Genomic DNA, 22646 nt, shown 5'->3' with positions numbered 1-22646 from the left:
TGATGACTTACTATATGCTATAATTCATTATAATCGATATTTTAAAGATTTACCCATTAACAATTTGCCAATATGCACTCAAGGTAATACGTTCTCCATTTTTGAGCCATGTAATTTTTGGTTGAGGCTTACCATAAATTTCGCATTCAAATTCTAAATCTTGATTTTCGCTAGCTATTTTATCTTCTGGTTTTTTAATAAATCTTGGTGGAACTAAAAAGTAATAATATGAAGCAAAATGATGAATATATATATATATATATATATATATATATTATATACAGAAATTAAATACCTTGTACAATTAAATCAGCAGTTGCATCTAATATTTCAACTTCATTTTCTGCGCGACATTGATAAGAACCATTATCTATTTCTTCAACATTGCTAATCACAAGACTAGATGCAGCAATTCTACTATATCTAAATGATAAAATAAAAATTTAAATATTTATAATTTTTTTATATTTTTTTTTTATATACCTAGATTTAAAAGATGTTAGATCAATAGCAACACCATCTTTCAACCAAAGTATACTTGGTTTTGGGTAACCATTGGCAGCACACTCAAGTGTAATTGTTGATCCTTCAATAATTACTTGTTGTAATGGTTTAGCAATAAAAACTGGTGGAGTACTTTCTTGATCTACATATTTATATTATAAAATATAAATTAAAATTTACTATTTTATAGAAATTATATTTAAATATTTGTACTTACCAATATCACTTGTTAGCAATCCTAATTGTGCTTTATTACTAAGCCTATATTGTCCATAACTACTAGCATTGCATCTATATGATCCAACATCTTCCATTTTAACATTATCAATTTCTAATGCACCTGATGGCAAAATTGTCATTCGACTATCCATGGAATTTATTATTAATGGATGTTCATCTTTTAACCATTGTATAATTAATGAACTAGAAGTTGTAAGAAGTGTACAACTTAAATATGCAATTTGTCCTGGATAAACCATAGTGTCTTGAGGTTCTCTTTCAAATCCTGGTAAACCTTTAAAATAAAATTTTATATATTTTATATACAATAATATAAATTTTATATACAATAATGACAATTACAATTTCAAAAATTTAATTAATTCTAGGTACTAACTAGCAATTTTAATTGTGGCAATTCGAGAAACAATAGCTCCAATATCATCTACAGAAGCTAAACATTGATAGCTTCCAGTCAATTCCAGACTAGTGCCATAAACACTATTTATATATAAAGATCCATTACTTAATTGAGATCTACAAAAAAAAGTTATAATAGAAATAGAAAAGTTTCTTTTTTAAGAAAAATTTATCATTCTAATCTTGATATTCATACCTATAACTATCTCCAATAAAATTGATTGGTTGTCCATCATCAGTTCTCCATTGTATATTGGGTTTCCCAAAATTACTACTTGCTTCACAATCCAATCTAGCAGGATTTCCCTGTTCAACTACTACATCTTGTGGTTCAATAGTAAAATACAATCCACTTGCATTAGCTGCTGAGAAGAGAATATATTATTTGCTATATCATTTCTAATAAAGAAATTATAAATATACACTTATAATACTTTTATAAACTAATTGTAGTTAAATGTACTGTATTTAAAAATAACTTAAAATAAAATATTTTAGTAAGTATTTTATTAAAAAGAGTAAAAAATAATATCATAACATAATAATCATAATAATCATAACATCAAATTATAACTGAATTTAATATATTATTTTATATAAACATCAATAAATAATAATTAAATATTATAATAATAAATCTTAAAAAAACAACTAGAAATTTAGGTATAAAAAGGAAGATACCAACGTGTTATAAAGCGAAGAAAAGAAAATGGATAAAGGGTCGGCAACCCTATATAGGCACCCTTTAGCCCTTTAGCAAGACATCCGAGCCGAGCGCCTAAATTCTCTTTTCTTTCTTTTCTTTTTTTTCTTTTACAAGGCTTTGCGATCATCCGATAGACGTATACAACTACGACGCAGGACGATTCAACATCTTTTCTGAATAATTCTTTGTGAGAACAAAGAAATAAGAAAAACTTAACAAAACTATGAATACGATGGGAATGATTTCCAGTGAATACTAATTCTTGTTTAATTTCAAACAATCAATATACAAAAAAATCATATTTTTTTAAAAAAAATCGCAAATATAAATTCTCACAATTATTTGATTTTTATAAACTCTCTTTATGAAATTAAAACTTTTCAATATATTGTTTCAATATTTAAATTATTTAAAGTATTATCTAATAAAGAGATAATTTCAAATATAATATATAATTTTGTCTTTATTTATATCTTTATTTATATACAATAGACCTTAAGGATTGGCATAAGAAAATACAGTCACGTTATTAAAATTTTCTTAAGTAATTAAGTAATTAAGTAATTAAGTAAATTTTCTTAAGTAATTTTTAAGAATTTTTTTAAAAAAATACATATTATTGTTAGATACATATTATTATGTGGAGATAATTATGAAATATTTTCTCAAATTAATAATCATTCTAATCGATAATCGTAATAATTGAATTAATAAATATCTATAAACTATTTAAAAAAATATTAATAAATAAAGAATATAAAACATATGAAGTACATTTCACATAATACGAGACAAAATTATTAAATATTATAATTAATTCGTTTGAAATATAAATATAAAGATTAAATAGCATGAGATAAAAATAAAATATAATCATGAATATTTGAAATAATATTTGAAATAAATAAATCATATGTCAATCAACATTATATAACTAATATCAACTTTTTCATAAAATTGAGAAACACTGTCTACGGTTATTGGGTTACAGTTTCACACTCACGGTGGTCTGTCACCGTACAATCTTTAGAAACACATCTTCAATGATTAATAGGAATTAATTCATGCTGGTATTTTTATATCATTTTTATATCATTATTTATTTTTAATATTATACCTCTTATATTGAATTTTAAATTTAAATTTTTACTATTACAATAATAGTCAACTTTATAGAATTAAAAGTGTTCATATCGATTATATCAAACTAATGAATTGAAAATTAATAATTGTGACTATTGAACTTTTTATTTTTTATATTTCAAAATTAATTTTATCAATTATTTGCGAAAATACAAAGGTACATGTTAGAGAGTAGGAAAAAAATAGGAGAAAAAGAAAGGAACGTGCGAAATTTGGCGCCTGATAGCGCCACGATGGTGCATTCTCAAGGAAAATAAACCGTTCGCTGTCTGACTATTTGATTTATGAGCGCGGGCGACAACCTACCGCACGGCATACCGAAATAGATCAAGAGGAGAACCATTGCAGTGCATGCGCGAGGTAAATCTGTCGCCGTAACAACCACTGCACCTTATTTTCTACAGGGCGTTTATCAGACATCAGTTTATACATCTTGTTTAGTAGTACGGTCTTTCACGGGAGTGAAAGAAAGAAACTGAGAAGAAAGAGAAGGAAAATGAGAGTATCATGTAAAAACAAATCTTAATGTCATTATCTTAGATCAAATTAAATGTAATTTCCTAAAGATAAAATTTATATGATCAACGTAAAGATAATTTCGTATTTTTTCTACTTTGCAATTATTAATGTTATTATTTTGTTCAATACTATTAATATTTTTTCTTATTTTTTTAAATTAACTTTTTTTTTGTATAATCTCTTAATTTATGAATTTTTCTAAATGCATAGTTATCTTATATGAATTTTTGTATATTAATAAATCTTATAAATTTTTTCACAATAAGAATTAATTTGCGAAGTAGTTTCATACATCTGTGGAAGTTAGTAAGGGAAGCAGGGAGAATGTTGAAAAACGCGGTAAAAGTACTCAACATGTGACGAACAGACCGTGAAGGAAGGCAAGGTACATATATATCGTACTACGATAAATCTATACAGTGTCTCATAAATATTGCTATCCTTTTCTATAAGGAAATCAATTAATTATTTGCGTCATATTAAGACATATACAAAAATCTAAACTTGATTTTTACAATTGATAAATTAATTTTTTGAATTAGATTTTTTTTATTTTTCTTTCTCAAGATATTTTCTTTATATCGTTACTTTTGTTCAAAATGCTATTCCATGAAACATTAAATAAGAATGAAAATCAAAGAAACGAGTACTATTTTGAAAAGATAATATATTAATATATCTAACATATAATTTGCAGTATATAATAAAATTGCTAATATATTGCAACTTTGGATAAATATTATTTTTCTGTAATGAACATTGTAACATTGTAAATAAAAAGAATTAAAAACTCCTTAAATGTTAAAATGTAAAAAAAAATATTTTAGGTAAATCACCTTATATATTAATATGCATGCACATACATTGCGTGGGCGCTGACCATTAAGGTGTTGTTACGACATCAGACGCAGAGTACACACGTTTGTAAATACCACTTTACATGGAACACATTTGGACGCGTGTATGTTACACGATCTGTTCCGTATTTGGAATATCAGTATTAGAGTGAATCTTCATATTTATATATATATATATAGCTTGCACAGTCACAAGCAAGTTCTTATATATATATTGTTCAAAAGAAAATGAAAGAATAAAAAAAAAATTTCAATTTTTTTCATTAATTCAATTAATATAAAAATGTTCGATATATATTGAAATATACATTTAGATATTATTAATTAAATTATTAAATTTTTATTTAAAAATCTATGATTGTATTGTAACTTATTTGCAAATCAGTATATCTAATCATATCTCGGAGAAAGTTAACTGGTTTATTTGAGGAACGCATCCTTTTAAGACCCCTTTTAATGTTTGTATACTTCTTCACCACAACGAGCCGGAAATGGATCTTTATATCTAACTAGACGAATGTATGTAATGATCGAAAGCAAACAAGAAGAATAATAAAAGAGATAATTCTATGATATTTTACTATATGGAAAAAAGAATAGAACGTTTTATTTTTAGCGTGGGTAGTTCTGGTGATAGATTGGCATAGCGACACATGCATTTCCTATCACGATAAAATCATAAGGAGAGGCTTGCCACGTTATTGGAATACTTTGCTAAAATGTTTAAACGCAAATGCTTCTAACGAAAGTGCAATCTCTTTAATAAATCTATAATGGTTCGAAACTTTTATTTACGCGCGCATTTGTACTATAGCATATGTTAGAAAATAATCTTTAATTTTGATTTAAAATTCTTTTAATTTATTGTTACTTTTATCAAAAAAACAATTTTTTATTATTGCGACAATATCAAGGGATGTATCTCCGTCCAAATCGTTACAATCGGAAATACACCCCCGAATCATCCCCTTATATCTACTACATCCTTCTCTGCATCAATAATAGCTACCCAAATACAGTGCTTCTCAACTTAATTTTTCAAAATAATTATAAATTATTAAAAATGCTTTTTTTATATACGTTAAAATTATTTATTTGTCTTGCTTAACATATGAAATTCTTAAATAAATTGTTTGAACTTGTCCAATGATCCAAGACGCTTTATTTAACAAATTTAATAATATTATAAAAATATATTATAAGTTAAATAAAAAAATGATTTTAATTTTATAATTTATTATATTTTTCATATGGAATTTATAAAATTTAATCGCCAAATATATATGCAAATAAATATTAATATCTTAAATTCGTAGTCTTTTTATTATGCATTACACAATTTACACAAAATAATTATTTTCAGATTTGAAATCTTATCTGTGACGAAAAATTTCGATTATAATTCGAAATATTTTAAATATAATTTCTTATATTTAGAGATTAATAAATTAAAAATCACAAAATAGTTTTGTAAATATTTGCTTATTATCATGATAAATTGAGATGCAAACATTAGTTACTGTAAAATGATAGGCAATGATATTTTTCCATTTACATGTTCATCGATAAAACATTAGATAAAATATAATAAAATCGAGTTATATTTTCAACAATAAAAATTAATGAAAAAATATTTTTATATTATATTTACCAATAACAATCATATTATGATAATTATATTTTTGATTTTATATATATGAATATTAGAGTTTTAAATCACTTTTTAATACTAAAATCTCAATAAAATATATTTATAATAAATATTATAATACATTATTTTAAATAAAAATAATGCAAGATAATATACTTTCGTGACAAGAGTAAATTAAACTTACTTAATATGACGAATGTCAACAAAGCCAACGGGATAGCAAGAGTACGCGGCTCCATTAGGCCAGCGGGTGTCAGACTCCGACGCGTACAAAAATCCATCGTAGCTTTCTTATGCGATTGCTGCACGAGCATACAATGTTCTGTTGAGCGAACACATGCCAATTTCTTTGACTCACCGTCGCACATGGAACGACAGATTGAGTCTTGCTTCCACAAACCTCATTTTTGCACAGCACTATTACAAACGACAGAACATGGCTAAAAGACAACTACACACTTCCTCATCGTCCCAAGTCTACCGACGTTCTGATTAGTGCCGCCATTTCGTGGGCATCTTGCGATTACAGCGACATCATTGAAACTTTATAGAATTAACAGGTGGTTTAAAAAAATATTAATTATATTTTTCATTATTTCTAAGAATTGACAATCTAGATGATTATTCATATATTCTTATAAATAGATTTTAAATAAAATTTTATTTATTACAAAAGAATCATTGATTTTTATACAAAATTATATATTTCATTTATACTACTTTACATTTAATATCAATCAAATAATAAAAAGATTTTTATAAATACAATTATATTATAAAATTAATATTACTATATTTTAAAATTATTTATAATAAATCAATAATTTTTATAATTTTATCAGAACATAGATATGAGAAAATTAGAAAATAGAATTTGATAAAAAAGCATGCTTATCTAGAAGTTATTATGTTTATGGTGGCGGCATTAAGCGTCTTTCTGAATTGAGGTTATGTTTCTGTTGTATTCTGTTGTAGAAATACATAAATAAATGTTGATGTAGTCGTCAAGTATATATATTTTTGCCACTTCATTAAGTTATTTTTGTAAGAAAATTACGGTGAGTTATAAGGTCAAAGTAAAAATTTGTTTATAATCAATAAATTTGTTACTATCCTTTATCGCTTTAGTATATTTTTATATAGTATATTTATTATTTATATTATTTTTACAGAAAATTTTATTTTAATATAGACTTTCTTAATGATATAAATTTAAGTATTAAATAAGAATTTTATTATTAAGTTTTGTAATTAAAATAATTGTTATAGATATTTTAAAATCAACAAAATGTCAGGTGGCATGCTTTATGGAGGAGATGAAATTGGAGCTTTAGTATTTGATTTGGGACATCATTCTTTAAGAGTTGGTTATGCTCAAGAAGATACTCCAAAAGCTGAAATTCCAGCTGTTGTAGGTATAGGAGAAGATGGCAATTGCACAGTAACAAAAACAGAACCAATGGATATTGATGATAAAAAACCGGACAACAACATTACACAATCTGGGACCAAATATTATATTGATACTACTATACTTCATGTTCCAAGAAAGAACATGGAAGTTGTAAGTTACATGAAAGATGGAATGATTGAAGATTGGGATCATTTTGAAAAAGTAAAAAATTAATTATAATGTTAATATTATTCTCATTTATCTTTAGAATGATATAATTATATCTTTTTATATTATATTTTATATTATATATTATATTTTATATTATAGGTTTTAGATTATACTTATTCTAAAGTAATTCAATCAGATGCAGAATATCACCCAGTATTGTTTTCTGAATCACCATGGAATGTACGTAGTAAAAGAGAGAAATTAACTGAATTAATGTTTGAGAAGTATAATGTACCAGCTTATTTCCTTGTTAAAAATGCAGTTCTTGCTGCTTTTGCAAATGGTAGAGCAACTGGTATTGTTGTTGATAGTGGAGCAACACATACTTCTGCTGTACCAGTACAAGATGGTTTTGTATTAACACAGGCAATAGTTAAGTCTCCACTTGGAGGAGATTATATAAGTATGCAGTGCAGACAATTTTTACAAGTATAAATATACTTTCAATTTAATATCGTTTTATGATATATATAAAAAATGGATAATTATATTTTCAAAATAATGACAGGATAATGACATTGATTTGTCCCCTTCTTACATGGTGGGCAGTAAAGAAGTTGTCAAAGATCATGAAAAGCCAAGATGGATAAAAAAAAAGGGATTACCTGAAGTTACCAAATCTTGGCATAATTATATGGTAAAGAAACTTATTCAGGATTTTCAAGCTACAGTATTGCAAGTCTCAGAAACTCCATATGATGAAAAAATTGTTTCTACAATTCCTGCAGTTCAATATGAATTTCCTACTGGATATCATCAGGTATTTAAGTAATATGTAATCTATTATTAAAGTTTATGAAAGTTAAATATTTAACAAAAAAAATATTTTAAGGATTTTGGAAGTGAAAGATTTCGCATACCGGAAGCACTTTTTGATCCCAGTATGGTACAAATGCGAGGTGGTATGGTTGGTAATACTATGTTAGGAGTAGGTCATATTGTTACAACTAGTGTAGGCATGTGTGATGTTGATGTAAGACCAGCACTTTATGGTAGTGTTGTTGTGACTGGTGGTAATTCATTCATCCAGGTATATTATTAAATAAATTTTATTTTATATAAACAACTTTATATACCTATTAATATATTGTTCTTTTTAGGGTTTTCCGGAACGTTTAAATCGAGATCTTTCCATGAGAATTCCATCCAGTATGAGATTGAAATTAATTAGTGTAAATGGATGTGCTGAACGACGATTCGGAGCTTGGATTGGTGGATCTATTTTGGCTTCAATTGGAACTTTTCAACAAATGTGGATATCAAGTCAAGAATATGAAGAAAGTGGCAAAAGTCAAGTAGAACGAAAATGTCCTTAAATAAAATGACAAGTTATTTCGATTTATCTTTTTCTAATAATGTTATCAGTACTTGTACAAATATCTTTTGGATAAATTTATTAAGTAAATAATTATAAAATTATATCTGAAAAAAATTAAGTCTGATATACAATTATGAAAGATTTGACTTTTTTTATAATATTCATTTAAGTGTTCTAAAAAATATTGATTTAAGACAATGAGTATAATTTATTTATACGTAATACTAAATAATGACATGTAAGATATACAGTCAAACATAAAAGTTTTATTTATTATTAATGCACCACATAAATGCAATAAAATTTTACAAGACATCTTATGTGTATAAAAAATTGTACTAAAATTTTTATAAAAACTTACAGTAAAAGGCTGTGTCTTTGATATCTCTATTGTTATTGATGTTCCTTGACTATGTTTCTATTTAAAATGAACTTTAATTATCAAGATACTTTTTTCTCATGAAATAAAATAGAATAGATAGCTAAATAAAATAGACAGCTTTCTAAAGTTCTTTTTCCTTTTAATCACACTTAATATTCTCTGTAAAATTATATAGGAATAATATATGATCCAAGGATATAGCTTCAAAAGGAATTCATTAAATGATGATTTGCATGTATCTATACATGCTTTAGCATGGGATCAGAACATAGAGCTCTATAAAGAAAATATATCATTACATTCTTAATAATTTAGGATAATAATTAAACATGTTAAATTTATAATATCTCTTTTAAAAGTAGTTGTTCCATAATGATGGAATGAATCCTACAGATAAAATCTAAGTTGTGTACAAACATAATTTTTCAGTTCATAAATTACATTGTTTATTTAAAATGTATTTGTTGCAATGAATTAAATGTCTAATCAAAATACAATGAATATTAGAAATTATGTTTTCATAAATCAATTAGTACTAAAATTTGTTGGATTTTATCCAATAAGTATTATAAGATATGTTATATGCATTAGTTGCATTATGTTTATTGTTATACCACAAATAATAATGATTTATATAAATTGGAATGATTTAAATATTGTTATGGAAACAGGGTTGGAATTTTTAAAAACGAAATAACTAATTTAATTATGTATAAAAATATTTATTATTAAATTATTAAAATATTAAATTTTTTTCATCATCTTTTTTAGTTCAACTTTATTGACAATTTTACTTGCTGCATTGAAATCAATAGTTTGGATATTTAATAGAAAAAATTTGGAATTTTTTATTGAATTTATGCTGACAGATTATTGGAAAATAATTGAAACTAATGTTTTTGAATATTTACAAGAATATGCAATGTAAATAATTTTTATATATATTTTTAATATTTATAATTTTTAATATTAGAAATTATATTATTTTTCTATAATTGTAATTTCAAATAACAGTAGTTATAGTTTCAAATAACAATATATATATATATATATATGTATATATATTTCAGATATGCTAAGAACATTACCAAAGGTTATTTCATTTCAATGTGTAATGCCTTATTATTTTTCTTTAGTTTACCTATTATTGAAATATTAACTAAAAATGAAAACTTAAATAATTTTACTATAAAAAATTTTCCATTTGCTGCATCATATCCTATAACTTTTTATAAGTTTCCCTTCTATGAGGTATCATTTTATTTCACTTTTTTATTATAAATATTCATTATAGTTATATTTTATTTTTATTATAGTTTTTAATTTATACAAATGCATATATAGATTGCATATATATCTCAAATATTGGCAACAAGTATTTGTTGTCTGATGATGCTTGCAATTGATAGCTTAATTGCAACTGCTCTACTTCATACTTGTGGACATTTTATAGTGCTTAAAGAAAATTTAAAGAATCTGGATACATACATATATAATGTATGTATATTTTTTTATCATTATAATAACAATATTTATTTATATTTAAAATAATCTTGTTTTTCCAGTTAACTAGTTTGAAGACTAATTCAAAACATATAAATAAGAATTTATACGAAATAAAAACTCAAATAATATATATAATTAAACATCATCAACTAATTCTCTGGTAAATAAATTTATTGCGTTTTAAAAAAATTTTATTATTTCTTATTCACGTTAGTGTAATTCAGGTTTTGTGATAATATGGAAAAGAATTTTCATCTAATGCTTTTTTTACAAGCAATAATCAGTAGTCTAATAATTTGTTTCGTCGGATTTCAGATTTCTATAGTAAGTATATTTGTAAAATTTAAAAAATCATATTAAAATATAAACACTTTATTGTATATTATCAAATATATATATATTTTTTTATTATAGGCATTAACAGAACAATCTAAATTTCTTGAATCTTTTTCTCATTTAATTGTATCGCTTTTTCAACTATTACTTTTCTGTTTTCCCGGAGATATTTTAATGCGACAGGTAATATTAACATATATATACAAAAACAGATGTAATTATTTAAATTTTAAATTAATTCTCATTGAGACAGAGTTTCAATATAAGCATAGCTGCATATTCTATACAATGGTATCAATTGCCAATTTTTATTAAAGATGAAATATATATGATTATATTACGTTCTCAAAAACCTAGTTTTATTACTGCAGGAAAATTATATATAATGCATTTAGAAAATTTTACCGCGGTAAGATTTTATTAAAAAATATATATATATATATATATATGTAAAATTTTTATTAGCATATTAACATTTTAAATTGCAATAATTATCTGATAATTTACATACATTTGCAGATACTTAGTACTGCATTTTCATATTTTATGATGCTTCAAAGCTTCAATACAGAAGCTTAGAAATTAAAATTGGTTTGTATAATTTTTCATTAGTGATAGATTATTATCTGATATATAAATATTATATTATTATATATTATATTGATAATATTTTTTACATATATGCACCCCATCCAAAATACATTTGACAAAGATTATCTACATTTGTTGCTTCTAGAATCAAATGATTAGTTTGTCCCTCGACACTAAGATTTAAAGCAATGTTTTCTAATTTTTTTCCATGATATCGAATTAATCCTTTCAATCGTTGTTCTATATTTTTTATATGTTCTACAGCCTAAAATATTCAATTATATTTTATATTCTATATTAATAATTTATATTGCATGCACATTATTAATATCTATTATATTATAACTTACTTTTTCATTTGTTTTTTCACTACCTTCACCCATATGATTTTTATTCCAGCTTACTAGAGGATCATACACGAATGGCGTCAATACACTTAATAATGTACTACTTTGTTGTCGAAGAACCCTCATAGTTATTTCACAAGCACGCCTAAATGGTCCTTCAATTTTTAATGGTCCCATAGCATCTACCATGTTATGCGTTAATCGAAATGGTACACGTTCTGGCCACTCAAATAATTCTCCCTGATAACAGAAATATAATTTTAATTATTAAAATACCTACTATATAAAAAATATATATATCTCATTAGTTATATTTATTTTGTTTAATTATTGTAACAATAAATAAAAATGAAACATATTGTGAATTTAATTTATGAATAAATTTAATATATGTATGTACCCTATTAAATAAACAATTAAAATCTACGTGTACACAATCTCCACATTTAGAATCAAATAATATATTTTCTCCATGGCGATCTCCAAGGCCAAGAATGTATCCCACCATAGACATTACGGCTGTAGTTCTAATATAGGCAGTACGTGCTTCGTACCTATTTTTATATATAATCATATTTTTATGCATTTAAATAATAAATTTTTATTTTATTTATAGAAATAAATAAAATATACCATCCATATGGATCAGGAAATGTAAGACGAAACCAATCTCCAAGTACCGATGCATGTCGCGGAAGAAGTTGTTCTAAAAATACTTTTCTTTTTTTTTCTAATGGATCTTTCAATGCTGAAATATAATATCCAAGTAAGAATTTTTATAATTATTTATAATTTAATTTTGCAATATATATTAATATAACTTCATTTATATGAATTTATTATGTAAAATAAGTATGTATTTATATAATAAGGGCTTACTAATTTCCTTTATTATTTATTTTATTGATGAAAATTTCGTTTCAATAAATGGAATATTATATTTTTACTTACAACATAATATACTTCTAAGTTCTCTATTTGAAATTGCAATACCTCTTTCTTTATATAAACTTATTATAATGGGTCTAAATCCAACTAAATTTGGTATCCATTCTACTAAACCGCATTCTTCATTGAGAGGTACAACACTCTGTAATTTAAATAATATTAATTAAAATTATATATAATAAGATCACTTTTGACTTACATATGTCCGAATATATAATCTTCTTTGCCGTGATTCTGGATCATTTTGAAGATATTTATTTACAATATCGTTAAATTCCATTAATCTAAAATCTCTTCGTAAATCATCTTTTGGTTTACACATAAATAGATATTCTTTACCATCCGATCCTTTTAATGTAATACGTCGTGGTCTTTGAAGAGATGGCATAACAACTACATTATCTTCTATTCCTGATATATGAATCCAATTTCTGAAAATTATAAAACAAATTTTTTAAGATAATAAATTTTTTAAGATAAAATAAAAAGAATAATACGCAATAGATAATGATGATGTACATACGAAGAAAATGCATTATGATTTTCTAATGACATGCCCTTAGATGGCAAATGCAATTGTCTAAATTTAGTTGTTGGTATCATTATCGAACTAAATTCTTTATTTGAAAGTAAACGAGGAAGATTCCGGGACAAGAGATTTATTGTAGTATTCATAATCCCCTATTAAAATATTATAAAATATCATAATATCAAAATTTATATAAAATATTATTTTACTTACATCTGGAATTGCTTTATTGGATAGTTCAATTAATCTTTCCCATAATTTATGAAAATCTGAAATAAGTTTTATCATTTCTGGTGTTTTAAGTTTGATATGACTGAGAATTTCTTGACAACGTTTCTGACGTGCTGGATAAGACGACTAAAAAATTGTTTATCAAAACTTTTATTTATTAATAACTTTTATATTATTTAAAAATTATTAATAATTTTTAAAAAAACTTACATTAATAACAGATGCCATCATCCATAAACTATGTTGAGGATAAGCATGAATTAATTTTACTAATATTGTACAAATAGTTTTCTGTACTTCAATAGAAGGATGGCATATTCTCGAAACAAGTTGGCTAAATGCAGTCAGCCACATGAATATCGGTAATCTTTCTTGATACACTTCTAGATTATAAAAAACGAATTATTTAATTTTAAAATTTTATTTCAGCTATTAAACGAATAATATATTATTTACCCATAATTTTTGACATTTTCAATAATGCATCTTTTCGTAATTTGATTTGTTCTTGATTTGATTGATTCATAAGATTATTAGATCGTGTTGCACGAGAAGCAAAATCCAACCATATAGTTAACATTCTTGGCATAGACTGATGAATATATTTGCAACCATATTGAAGTGATTTCCCATAATAATTCATAGTATGCACTTGTAAATCTCTAAATATATTTATAATTAATTATTTTTTTTATTTAAAATATTATTTATCTCGTGCTTACCGTCCTCTTGAATCTTTCTCTTCATCTGTCATTCTATCTATAACAGATTCGTAATATCGTGCACAAAATAGCAAACTTTTTTCCCATTCTCTCCACACTTCAATAGCTTCTTTGTAATTTATGATATTAGCATCAGTATCTACATTAACTGTTTCATCATTATATTTTGCATATAAAAGTTTTGCCTATAACAAATAAATTATTAATATCATTTGATAATATTATACTATATTTCTATATATTATACTATACCTTTGCACATTGCTTTCTTTCTTCTAAACATTCTCCTGATGATAAGTTTTTGTAATACATAGCTGGCTGAAAATAACTAGAAAAACATCGCTTTAATGTTATAAAAGCATCTTCCTGACAACCTTTTTGCCAATATAATTGAGCTTGTTCTATATAAAGTTGCTGGGGAGGACAAGAATCGCTCGCTGATAAAATATACATATACGCTTGTTGATGCTGTCTATTCCTAAATAAAAACTATAAATTAAAAATTAAAAGACAAAATGAGATAACAAATATTTATAAATATTAATACAAACTTTCTTGCAATTTTTGCACTTTTAAGCCAAATCTTTCCAATTTCTTGTTTGAGTACTGAATTTTCTTTGTTTTCAATTTCTTTTTGCAATTGAAGTGCTAAGTCTAATGTAGCTCTACGCATACTTAATACAAATTCTACTCCTCGAGAAGCACGAACAAGTTGACCACGTTTTTCCCATTCTTCAAATATCATTGGTAATTGTTCTATATTGTTTAACATAGTAACAATTGCCTTATCGAATTCATTTAGAATATGTAACCTATATAAAAAAATATTATAAATATCTTTTAATGTCAAATGTGATTTTAAATCTTACTTCATGATGTAAGAATAGCTTTGTTGATAAGCTCCTGGACGTGAAGCATCTTCTAAAAGTGACACTAGATTCCTTTTCAAAGATGTTAAATCAGGTTTAATACCTTTTTTAAGATCTTCAAGTAATATATGCTTTATATTCTTTTGAGAAGTGTCATCAAATCTAATAAAATGAGCTAATCTCCAAAATGGTTCTTGTTCAATCATTAATGATTCTAATTCTGGTCGATTACTCAAAACTCCTTCTGTAATATGTTTTGCTGTAAAAGGTTGATCAAGTCCAAGATAACATTGGATCATTCCTTGCAAATATGTATGCTTTAAAGTCTTCTTTTGTGCTAATCTCTCGTAACACGTCGCAGCATCCTAATATATTTTATGCCCATTTTGAATATATAATATAATATATACATTGAATACATATATAATTCATAAATAATATATATTATATATATATATAAATATATATATAATAAATTCATAAGTAAATACTTTATCTTACTTGAAGCTGTCCATTAACTTCATGAGCTAAGACTAATTGTTGAACAGTAGGAGTATGATCTTGAGTAGCTAATATACCAGATATACCATCTGGTTCATCTAATTGCGCATATATTTTCTAGAAAAAAAGAAAAATAAAAATTGTAATAAACTACTCTTAATTTTATTATTGATTTAGAACTTACAGCAAGTAATCCGCCCTCCAATGCTTCTGATAATCCTTTATTAGAAGAAATCATATGTTGCTCTAAATACATTAATGCTCTATGATATTCTTGAAATTGATAACAACCTTCTGCTACTACTAATGCATTTAATGTTTCACAAAAATCTAAATTGATTTAAAAACAATATACAAAAAACAATATCATTAATAATTATATTTTATTAATTTTAGTAATAAATTTTATTATTAATAAATTTAAAAAACTTACTTTTTAAAGCTTTATATTTATAATCATGAACTAATCGTTGTTCCCAAAGCCATCTTTGTAAATGATCTAACACTGAAAATATAATCTATCCAAAAATTATAAAAAAAATTATTAAATGAATAAAAATAATATCATTTTTTATTTCTATACCTGTGCACAACGTGTACGTCTTGTTTCTTCAGAAATTCTAATATCTAATTTTACATTGTGTCCATGTCTAAGAGGTCTATGACGTGATAATTCAGAATCAAGTATAGGCTTTTTTCTAACATCTATAATTGTCAACATTTCTTCTCGTATTTTTGCACGTTCTTGTTCGGTACCATTTGTTATTATGTATGCTGTAAATAAAAAAATATGTTCATTTAAATTATATATATTTTATTATTGAATATAATATTAATAAAAATACTTACAAACAACATGAGGTAAACAAAATGTTAATATTTTTATATCTCGCTTCAATGCCAATTTGCATGCACATAATACATTATTAAGAATTTCATCATGGATATTATTAAACATATTGCAAAGCCAATTATAAGCCCAATTTTCTACAGAAGAACCAGCTTCAGAACTGTTTGAAAAATCAGTTAGTGAATATAATAAATAGTTAAAGATTTTTTTTTTAATCAGACATTTACCCATAAATAGGATGAGGAAACGTTTCATTATCGCTAACAGTTGCAATTTTATAATGTGAAGTTAAAAAAGGAGTAATAATCTGTTTCATAGATATAGGTAAATTATTCCATAATTCATTGTTTTTACCTTGAGGTGAAATATCATATGTTTTTAAAATTTCCTAAAATCATTTACACTTTTAAAAATATTTATTTATAGTACAAAAATTATAAAATGATATGCTACTTACTTGAATAGCAAGTGAAAAACAATCCATACTCTGACTACTTTTCTGCATTTGAAATGCTCGAACATGTTCAAAAAGTATAGCACATGCAAATTCTTCATTCATATCAGCAATAAATTTACTATCAACTAAAATTTAAAATGGATTAAAATAAAAGACAAATAAATTAATAAATAATATACCTCTAGAAATAATTCTACGAGGAAGAAGACTTGGTTCAATAGCACCTAATTCTCCTAAACATTCACCATAAAGTAGACGGATATTTTCATCTTTATGTTGACATCCAATTAATAATGTATGTAATAGCTAAAAAGTTATTCATAATTATTATAATTTATAAGTATATTTTTTACTTTAAATAATAAATGTACTTCAACTATCAGTGGATGAATATTTGTTTCACTTAAAATCATTTCATTCAATTGGCTACGATTTTCAGCTAGAAATTTTTGTAAATACATTAATGCTCTGATTATTACTTCATCCGTTTCATGCGTAATTCGTTCAATCCATAATTTTAAGTTTGCTTCAAAACCTTTAGGTCTAAAATTTATAAAATATATTAGACATACATTTAATAATTAAGAAAATAAAGATATATTTTAAATTTCAGTTTACCTAGTTTGCAAAATATGTGCTTTAATTATATTTGATATTTCAATTGGAATATCAATATCATCTATAAAAAATAATTCTGCAATGTAATCTGGACATTCTTCATTACATTTAATAATCAGAAACTTTAGCATTGCAATTATTTTTTCTTTATACATATTTAATAATGATATCAATGAAACATATATAGTTGGTAACAATGGACCAAGTTCTTTAATAGCTATACTAAAATAAAAAACATAAAATATATTAAACATATATTATTTATTATATATTATGAAAACATAATGATTATTATCATACTTATGAATGAATGCATTCCATGCATCACACAAAAGGGGTCCAAATCCTGGTCTTTTAAATCCTAATGAAGTTCGTAATGTCGCTAAAATTTTATATCTTAATGGTGTCAAATACTGTGAACCCATATAATGCATTAGTGCAGCTAATGAAGCAAGTGCAGATTGCTGAGTATGTTCATCTGATTTTGATCCAAGTTTTATATCAAAGTTAACTAATATACCATGTAAACGTAAATTCAAATAAGACTCCTGCAAATATTGTACATATTTATAATTTTTCTTCTAAAAAGAACATATAAATATATAAACTTACAATCCCTTTATGTATAATGTAATTTTTTTCTAAATTACTATCATAATCAGATATAATTTTTAATAATCCAATTATCTTTTCAGGAGATTCATGAAAATTTAACATTAGTTTTTCAAATATACCCTATTAAATATATTTATTGAAATTAATAAAATTAAATATATAAAAATATTTATAATCATTATCAATCATTATTACCATAAATGATTGCTTTATTAGAAGAGATAAATTTGTTTGTGTAATTTTTGAAACTAATCTCAAACACTCCATAGCGGTAGTAAGAGGCATGTTTAAAAATGCATAACTACAAATATACTAAAAAAACAAATATTTAGATTAATTAAAATTATATTCTATAATAAAAAAAAACAAAAAAAATATATTTTTTTTATTAATACACGTACAGAAAAATATTCTTTTAACATTTGTTTTTCATCCATACTAATTAATTCAGCTATATCATGTAAGAGAGTTCTTGCATTTGGTACATCAATAATAAAAGAAAGCAAATAGCATATTGCATAATGCCCATCTTTGCGTAATAATTGACGTGATCCTTCATATCCAATACATTTTGCAACACGATGTATAGATGTAGCTATGTTGTAAGAATAATGTATGAAATTATAAACTGCACATTGCATTATAAGCTAAAATGAAAAAAATTGCTTTCAAAAAATAAAATGTTATGACATCTAATTTCTACCTAATTTCAATAAAATTTATGTACCTTAAGAAAATTTTTTTTATATCGAATATATAAAATTTTTGGAGAAACTTTTAAGAATTTAGCAATATCGTGATAAGCAGTAATTGCAAATGCTATTGCTGCTGAAGATGATGTTGAATGCACTATGGTAATCAAAAATATATTTAAAATATATCTTTCAATTATATGTAATGGAATACTAAAATTAAAAATAAAAAAATTAGAATATATCTAATAATTAAAATAGATATTTTTTAAATATATATCATACCATGCACAATTTTTTGCAGTAACAAGTAAAGTATCATGCAATGCATGATTTGAATTTGTTAAAGCTTTCATAACTGCATGTGCTATAATATTAATAAGTGATTCAACAAATTCATCTAAACAAATCAATGCATTTTCATTTTCAATAGACATCATAAATTTTGATATATCTATTTTATTCAATAATAATCTTTTTATTACTTTAGCAATATTGGAACGAATTTCAAAATTTTCATCTTCTACATATGAAAACCATATTCTTGCTATTTCATTATTGTTAAAAGACTTAATGTGATTTGAAAAAGAAAGAATATTTTTAGAGATTTGCAAACGTACTGAAACAAAATTCGAAAATAATAATTTAAAATATGGCTGAAGTAGATGATCATATTCTTCCGAGATATAAGCATTAGAATTTATACTGTTTTCAGATATTTCATTACAATATGTACATTCTAATCTCCATGTTATATTATCAGATTCCCTGTTAATAAAAATATTTTATGAAATACTTCATTAGTAAGCAAAATAAATTATATGATAAAAAATTACCTTATGAAATTTCCACATCCTGATAAATAACAACTTATTTTGCTCAAAGCAATCACAAGCATTTCATGAAGTTTCTGTTCTTTTGAATGTAATGCAGGTTGAAGAATGTACTTTGAAATATTTTCCAATTGTATTTCTTTATTCTTTAAAAGTAGTACACTATTCCTACAAATTTTTTACACGATTTAATATATCTTTATTATTTTATATTTATTCATATTTTATTACTTTCAATTTTTCAAATATAATTACTTACAATATTGCTGCTGCTGCTATATCAGTTTGATAATTCATTATACATGTATGTAATATTTTTAATCGTTCCATTCCTCTTCCATATTCGCAAAGAACTTCAAGACAGATTAACATTGCAGCAGTATCAACAGATTTAAAAACTTCTTTTGCATGATTATTTATTATATCCATAGAAATTTCAATATGTTGCATAAATGGTAATGTTAATATTTTTTGAATTAAATCTTTATTTGATTCATCATGTGCTATCATGTGAATTAAACATTCAAAAATTATATTTTTTTGCTCATATTGTCCAGAATTTAAATTCTGCAACAATAACTTTAAAATATAATCTAACTCATCTGTATACAAAATCATTTCCAATTGTAATTCTTTTAACCATGATTGTAAAATACGAGATGCTCTTAAAATATGCATGGTGATTTTAAAGTTTTCTTTCTGTGTTGCAGTTATTAATTCTTTTTTTAATAAATTCCATGAATCACATGTACAAATATTTGCATTAACTACATGTTTCATATCAATAAGAATATAGTGAATAAAAATGATAATGAAATCCTATAATAATTTTATATTCAATATATAACATAAAAATTTATATATTAAATATATCATAACATAAATTTAATTGTTACAAACCGGATAGTATTCAAAATATGAAATAAATTTTTTTGTTTTAGAAAAAGTATAAATTCTTGGTTTCATAATAAAATTTTGCAGAATTTTGTTATATGCAACTTTTTTTATTTGTTCTATAGCATTAAAATTGCTATAACCTAAAGATAAAGTTTTAATTTATAGTCTATTATAAAAATATAAAAATAAAAAAAATGTTAGAGTTAAAAATATTAACATATAATTAACTTACATTTTATTTCATTAATTATAAAATCAATGATTTGAAAGCATAATTCAATACCATTTGAAGATAATGGCAAAAATTGAATAAATTGAACACATGTCCATAAAAATTGATTTAATTGATTCTCTGATATATCATACAAGTTTATCCAAATAGGAAGCATTTTAATAATTTCAATAATATAGAGAATCAAATTTTCATATTCCTTAAAAAAAAAATTTAATTTTAAGAATATATATATTTATTAATTTTTATTAATAATATAATATATTTACTTGTTTACTAAATAATGAAAATTCCATTAATTTTATAGAAAGATCTAATGCTATAAATTTTACATTTGGAACAGATATAATCATTATTTTTAATATTCTTTCAGATAATATTTTATGGTTCCAAACAAAAACTCCTGTTTTTGTTATAATCTAAAGAAATAAATAAATATAAAAATTTTTATAACAATATAAAATACTAATAGAAATTAAGTACAAATGTATTACTTTAAAAATAGATGTTTGTACTAATGGTAAATCATAATATTTTATTGTTACAGGAAATGTTTGTAGATCCAAATTTTCTATGATATTTCTTTCTGTATGAAATTTGCTTAATATAATTCTATCTTCTTCTGAATTCATTCTATAAAATTCTGATATCTCTGAAATAATTAATGTTATTATAATATATATATATATTATTTTGAATACATACCTTCAAGAATATCCATATATTCATTGCTAATTGTTTCAAACATTGTGATATGATGTCTAGATAATATTCTAAGCATACATGCTTGTATTTCTATACTATTGTTGAGAATTTCATTACTTAAAGGATTTCCTATTAGATAAAACATAATGCCGAACAACCAAGTGGTAAATGCTATAATTAAAATAAATTATATTTTTATGGAATCTTATTAGATCATTATTAATTATTTTTTATAATTTTTTTACCAGTATATTGACATTTTAATGTTTCATTTTGCATCCCATTGCTGAAAGGTGGAACTAAAACTGTAGTTAAAGTAGCTGACCGTTTAATTATAGATTCCAAAAGAGAACAAAGAGTTTGTTTAGCGGTTGCATTTTTTAAATCAGAAAATATTGCAATTACAGGACTATTAATGAATTTCCATACCGAATCTGCCACTGTTACATGACTAGAAAAATTGTTTCTTTATTAATGTTTATATACAAAATTTTATTCATTATAAGAAATTAAACAAACTAATTTACCTGGTATTATTTTGAATTGAATTAATTGAATTATCGTGTACTTCCATATTATAGTCTTAAATATGAAATATGAAATATATAAAATTAAATGTTACATTATAATAAAATGAAATTATTATCAAATATTTATTTATACAACGAATAGAAGATTTCGTTTAAAAATAATGTAAATTGGATCTCATCACACCATATTCAATCAAATTGAATGTGATTCACTAAAAGCATGTTCTCAAATCTAAAAGTCTAATGTTTTGATTCAGCGGTAAAATCATCATTTGAATTAACTTCATTTAAATT

General features: G+C 24.0%; 5 protein-coding genes and 3 long non-coding RNA genes across 8 annotated transcripts in view; 6 read left to right on the top strand and 2 right to left on the bottom strand.

Moving 5' to 3' along the window:
- Positions 1 to 6524, bottom strand: part of LOC102673163 (neogenin-like) — a 12836-nt gene extending 6312 nt beyond the window's left edge. Inside the window, exons 1-8 of the mRNA XM_031511778.1 lie at positions 6501 to 6524; positions 6204 to 6420; positions 1340 to 1508; positions 1121 to 1260; positions 722 to 1018; positions 484 to 646; positions 296 to 423; positions 54 to 213 (exon numbers count right to left, since the gene is read on the bottom strand). Of these exons, the coding sequence (XP_031367638.1) occupies positions 54 to 213; positions 296 to 423; positions 484 to 646; positions 722 to 1018; positions 1121 to 1260; positions 1340 to 1508; positions 6204 to 6420; positions 6501 to 6524 (1298 nt within the window). The remainder of the gene's footprint in view (positions 1 to 53; positions 214 to 295; positions 424 to 483; positions 647 to 721; positions 1019 to 1120; positions 1261 to 1339; positions 1509 to 6203; positions 6421 to 6500) is intronic.
- On the top strand, positions 2726 to 4568 carry LOC102672986. The gene is made up of 3 exons (XR_422144.2): positions 2726 to 2919; positions 3150 to 3352; positions 4339 to 4568. It is a non-coding gene; the product is annotated as an uncharacterized LOC102672986 (long non-coding RNA).
- LOC102673073 lies at positions 4718 to 5158 on the top strand. Its single transcript, XR_422145.2, has 2 exons — positions 4718 to 4887; positions 4985 to 5158. It is a non-coding gene; the product is annotated as an uncharacterized LOC102673073 (long non-coding RNA).
- A 312-nt stretch (positions 6525 to 6836) lies between the features above and the next one.
- On the top strand, positions 6837 to 9345 carry LOC102672717 (actin-like protein 6B). Its single transcript, XM_006618315.2, has 6 exons — positions 6837 to 7077; positions 7289 to 7634; positions 7743 to 8072; positions 8152 to 8403; positions 8476 to 8673; positions 8744 to 9345. The coding sequence occupies exons 2-6, from the start codon at positions 7308 to 7310 to the stop codon at positions 8957 to 8959; spliced, it is 1323 nt and encodes a 440-aa protein (XP_006618378.1). The 5' UTR covers positions 6837 to 7077; positions 7289 to 7307; the 3' UTR covers positions 8960 to 9345.
- A 102-nt stretch (positions 9346 to 9447) lies between these two features.
- On the top strand, positions 9448 to 10513 carry LOC102672851 (the record flags this gene model as incomplete). The annotated part of the gene is made up of 3 exons (XM_031511819.1): positions 9448 to 10015; positions 10115 to 10267; positions 10414 to 10513. Coding segments are annotated over exons 1-3 (447 nt in total), but the record flags the coding sequence as incomplete, so codon positions are not given.
- Positions 10514 to 10531: 18 nt separating this feature from the next.
- Positions 10532 to 10930, top strand: LOC116185965. The gene is made up of 3 exons (XR_004150861.1): positions 10532 to 10594; positions 10688 to 10840; positions 10909 to 10930. It is a non-coding gene; the product is annotated as an uncharacterized LOC116185965 (long non-coding RNA).
- Positions 10931 to 10962: 32 nt separating this feature from the next.
- On the top strand, positions 10963 to 12303 carry LOC116185964 (odorant receptor 13a-like). The gene is made up of 6 exons (XM_031511818.1): positions 10963 to 11009; positions 11074 to 11173; positions 11264 to 11368; positions 11439 to 11594; positions 11705 to 11776; positions 12176 to 12303. Exons 2-5 carry the CDS (start codon positions 11087 to 11089, stop codon positions 11762 to 11764), a joined length of 408 nt encoding a protein of 135 aa, XP_031367678.1. The 5' UTR covers positions 10963 to 11009; positions 11074 to 11086; the 3' UTR covers positions 11765 to 11776; positions 12176 to 12303.
- Positions 11628 to 22441, bottom strand: LOC102672117 (serine/threonine-protein kinase atr). The gene is made up of 39 exons (XM_006618310.2): positions 22350 to 22441; positions 22068 to 22273; positions 21823 to 21993; positions 21612 to 21769; positions 21387 to 21536; positions 21118 to 21316; positions 20889 to 21025; positions 20248 to 20807; positions 19992 to 20156; positions 19441 to 19923; positions 19191 to 19368; positions 18865 to 19110; positions 18659 to 18775; positions 18461 to 18583; positions 18149 to 18396; positions 17849 to 18070; positions 17602 to 17773; positions 17410 to 17536; positions 17231 to 17355; positions 17001 to 17161; positions 16773 to 16933; positions 16507 to 16697; positions 16357 to 16441; positions 16108 to 16253; positions 15924 to 16040; positions 15423 to 15787; positions 15105 to 15365; positions 14806 to 15031; positions 14554 to 14738; positions 14288 to 14493; positions 14042 to 14214; positions 13814 to 13957; positions 13595 to 13752; positions 13271 to 13502; positions 13075 to 13213; positions 12757 to 12871; positions 12524 to 12677; positions 12127 to 12363; positions 11628 to 12041 (listed from the first exon to the last, which is right to left on the bottom strand). Exons 1-39 carry the CDS (start codon positions 22394 to 22396, stop codon positions 11859 to 11861), a joined length of 7473 nt encoding a protein of 2490 aa, XP_006618373.2. The 5' UTR covers positions 22397 to 22441; the 3' UTR covers positions 11628 to 11858.
- Between the last annotated feature and the right edge of the window lie 205 nt (positions 22442 to 22646).

Source organism: Apis dorsata, unplaced genomic scaffold (genome assembly GCF_000469605.1).
Source record: "Apis dorsata unplaced genomic scaffold, Apis dorsata 1.3 scaffold_348, whole genome shotgun sequence".
Taxonomy (NCBI): domain Eukaryota; kingdom Metazoa; phylum Arthropoda; class Insecta; order Hymenoptera; family Apidae; genus Apis; species Apis dorsata.
This window is presented reverse-complemented; position numbering and strand designations above follow the sequence as displayed.

What these genes read in the sequence shown, in the direction of transcription:
- LOC102672717 (XM_006618315.2), top strand. Translation starts at nt 7,308, where the DNA reads ATGTCAGGTGGCATGCTTTATGGAGGAGATGAAATTGGAGCTTTAGTA. An exon ending in ATTGGGATCATTTTGAAAAA is followed by an intron (nt 7,635 to 7,742) that starts GTAAAAAATTAA and finishes TTTATATTATAG; the next exon opens with GTTTTAGATTATACTTATTC. An exon ending in AGTGCAGACAATTTTTACAA is followed by an intron (nt 8,073 to 8,151) that starts GTATAAATATAC and finishes AAATAATGACAG; the next exon opens with GATAATGACATTGATTTGTC.
- LOC116185964 (XM_031511818.1), top strand. Translation starts at nt 11,087, where the DNA reads ATGGAAAAGAATTTTCATCTAATGCTTTTTTTACAAGCAATAATCAGT. An exon ending in TCGGATTTCAGATTTCTATA is followed by an intron (nt 11,174 to 11,263) that starts GTAAGTATATTT and finishes TTTTTATTATAG; the next exon opens with GCATTAACAGAACAATCTAA. An exon ending in GAGATATTTTAATGCGACAG is followed by an intron (nt 11,369 to 11,438) that starts GTAATATTAACA and finishes TCATTGAGACAG; the next exon opens with AGTTTCAATATAAGCATAGC.
- LOC102672117 (XM_006618310.2), bottom strand. Translation starts at nt 22,396, where the DNA reads ATGGAAGTACACGATAATTCAATTAATTCAATTCAAAATAATACCAG. An exon ending in TACAAACATCTATTTTTAAA is followed by an intron (nt 21,537 to 21,611) that starts GTAATACATTTG and finishes TTATTTCTTTAG; the next exon opens with ATTATAACAAAAACAGGAGT. An exon ending in TAATAAAGCAATCATTTATG is followed by an intron (nt 18,584 to 18,658) that starts GTAATAATGATT and finishes TATATTTAATAG; the next exon opens with GGTATATTTGAAAAACTAAT.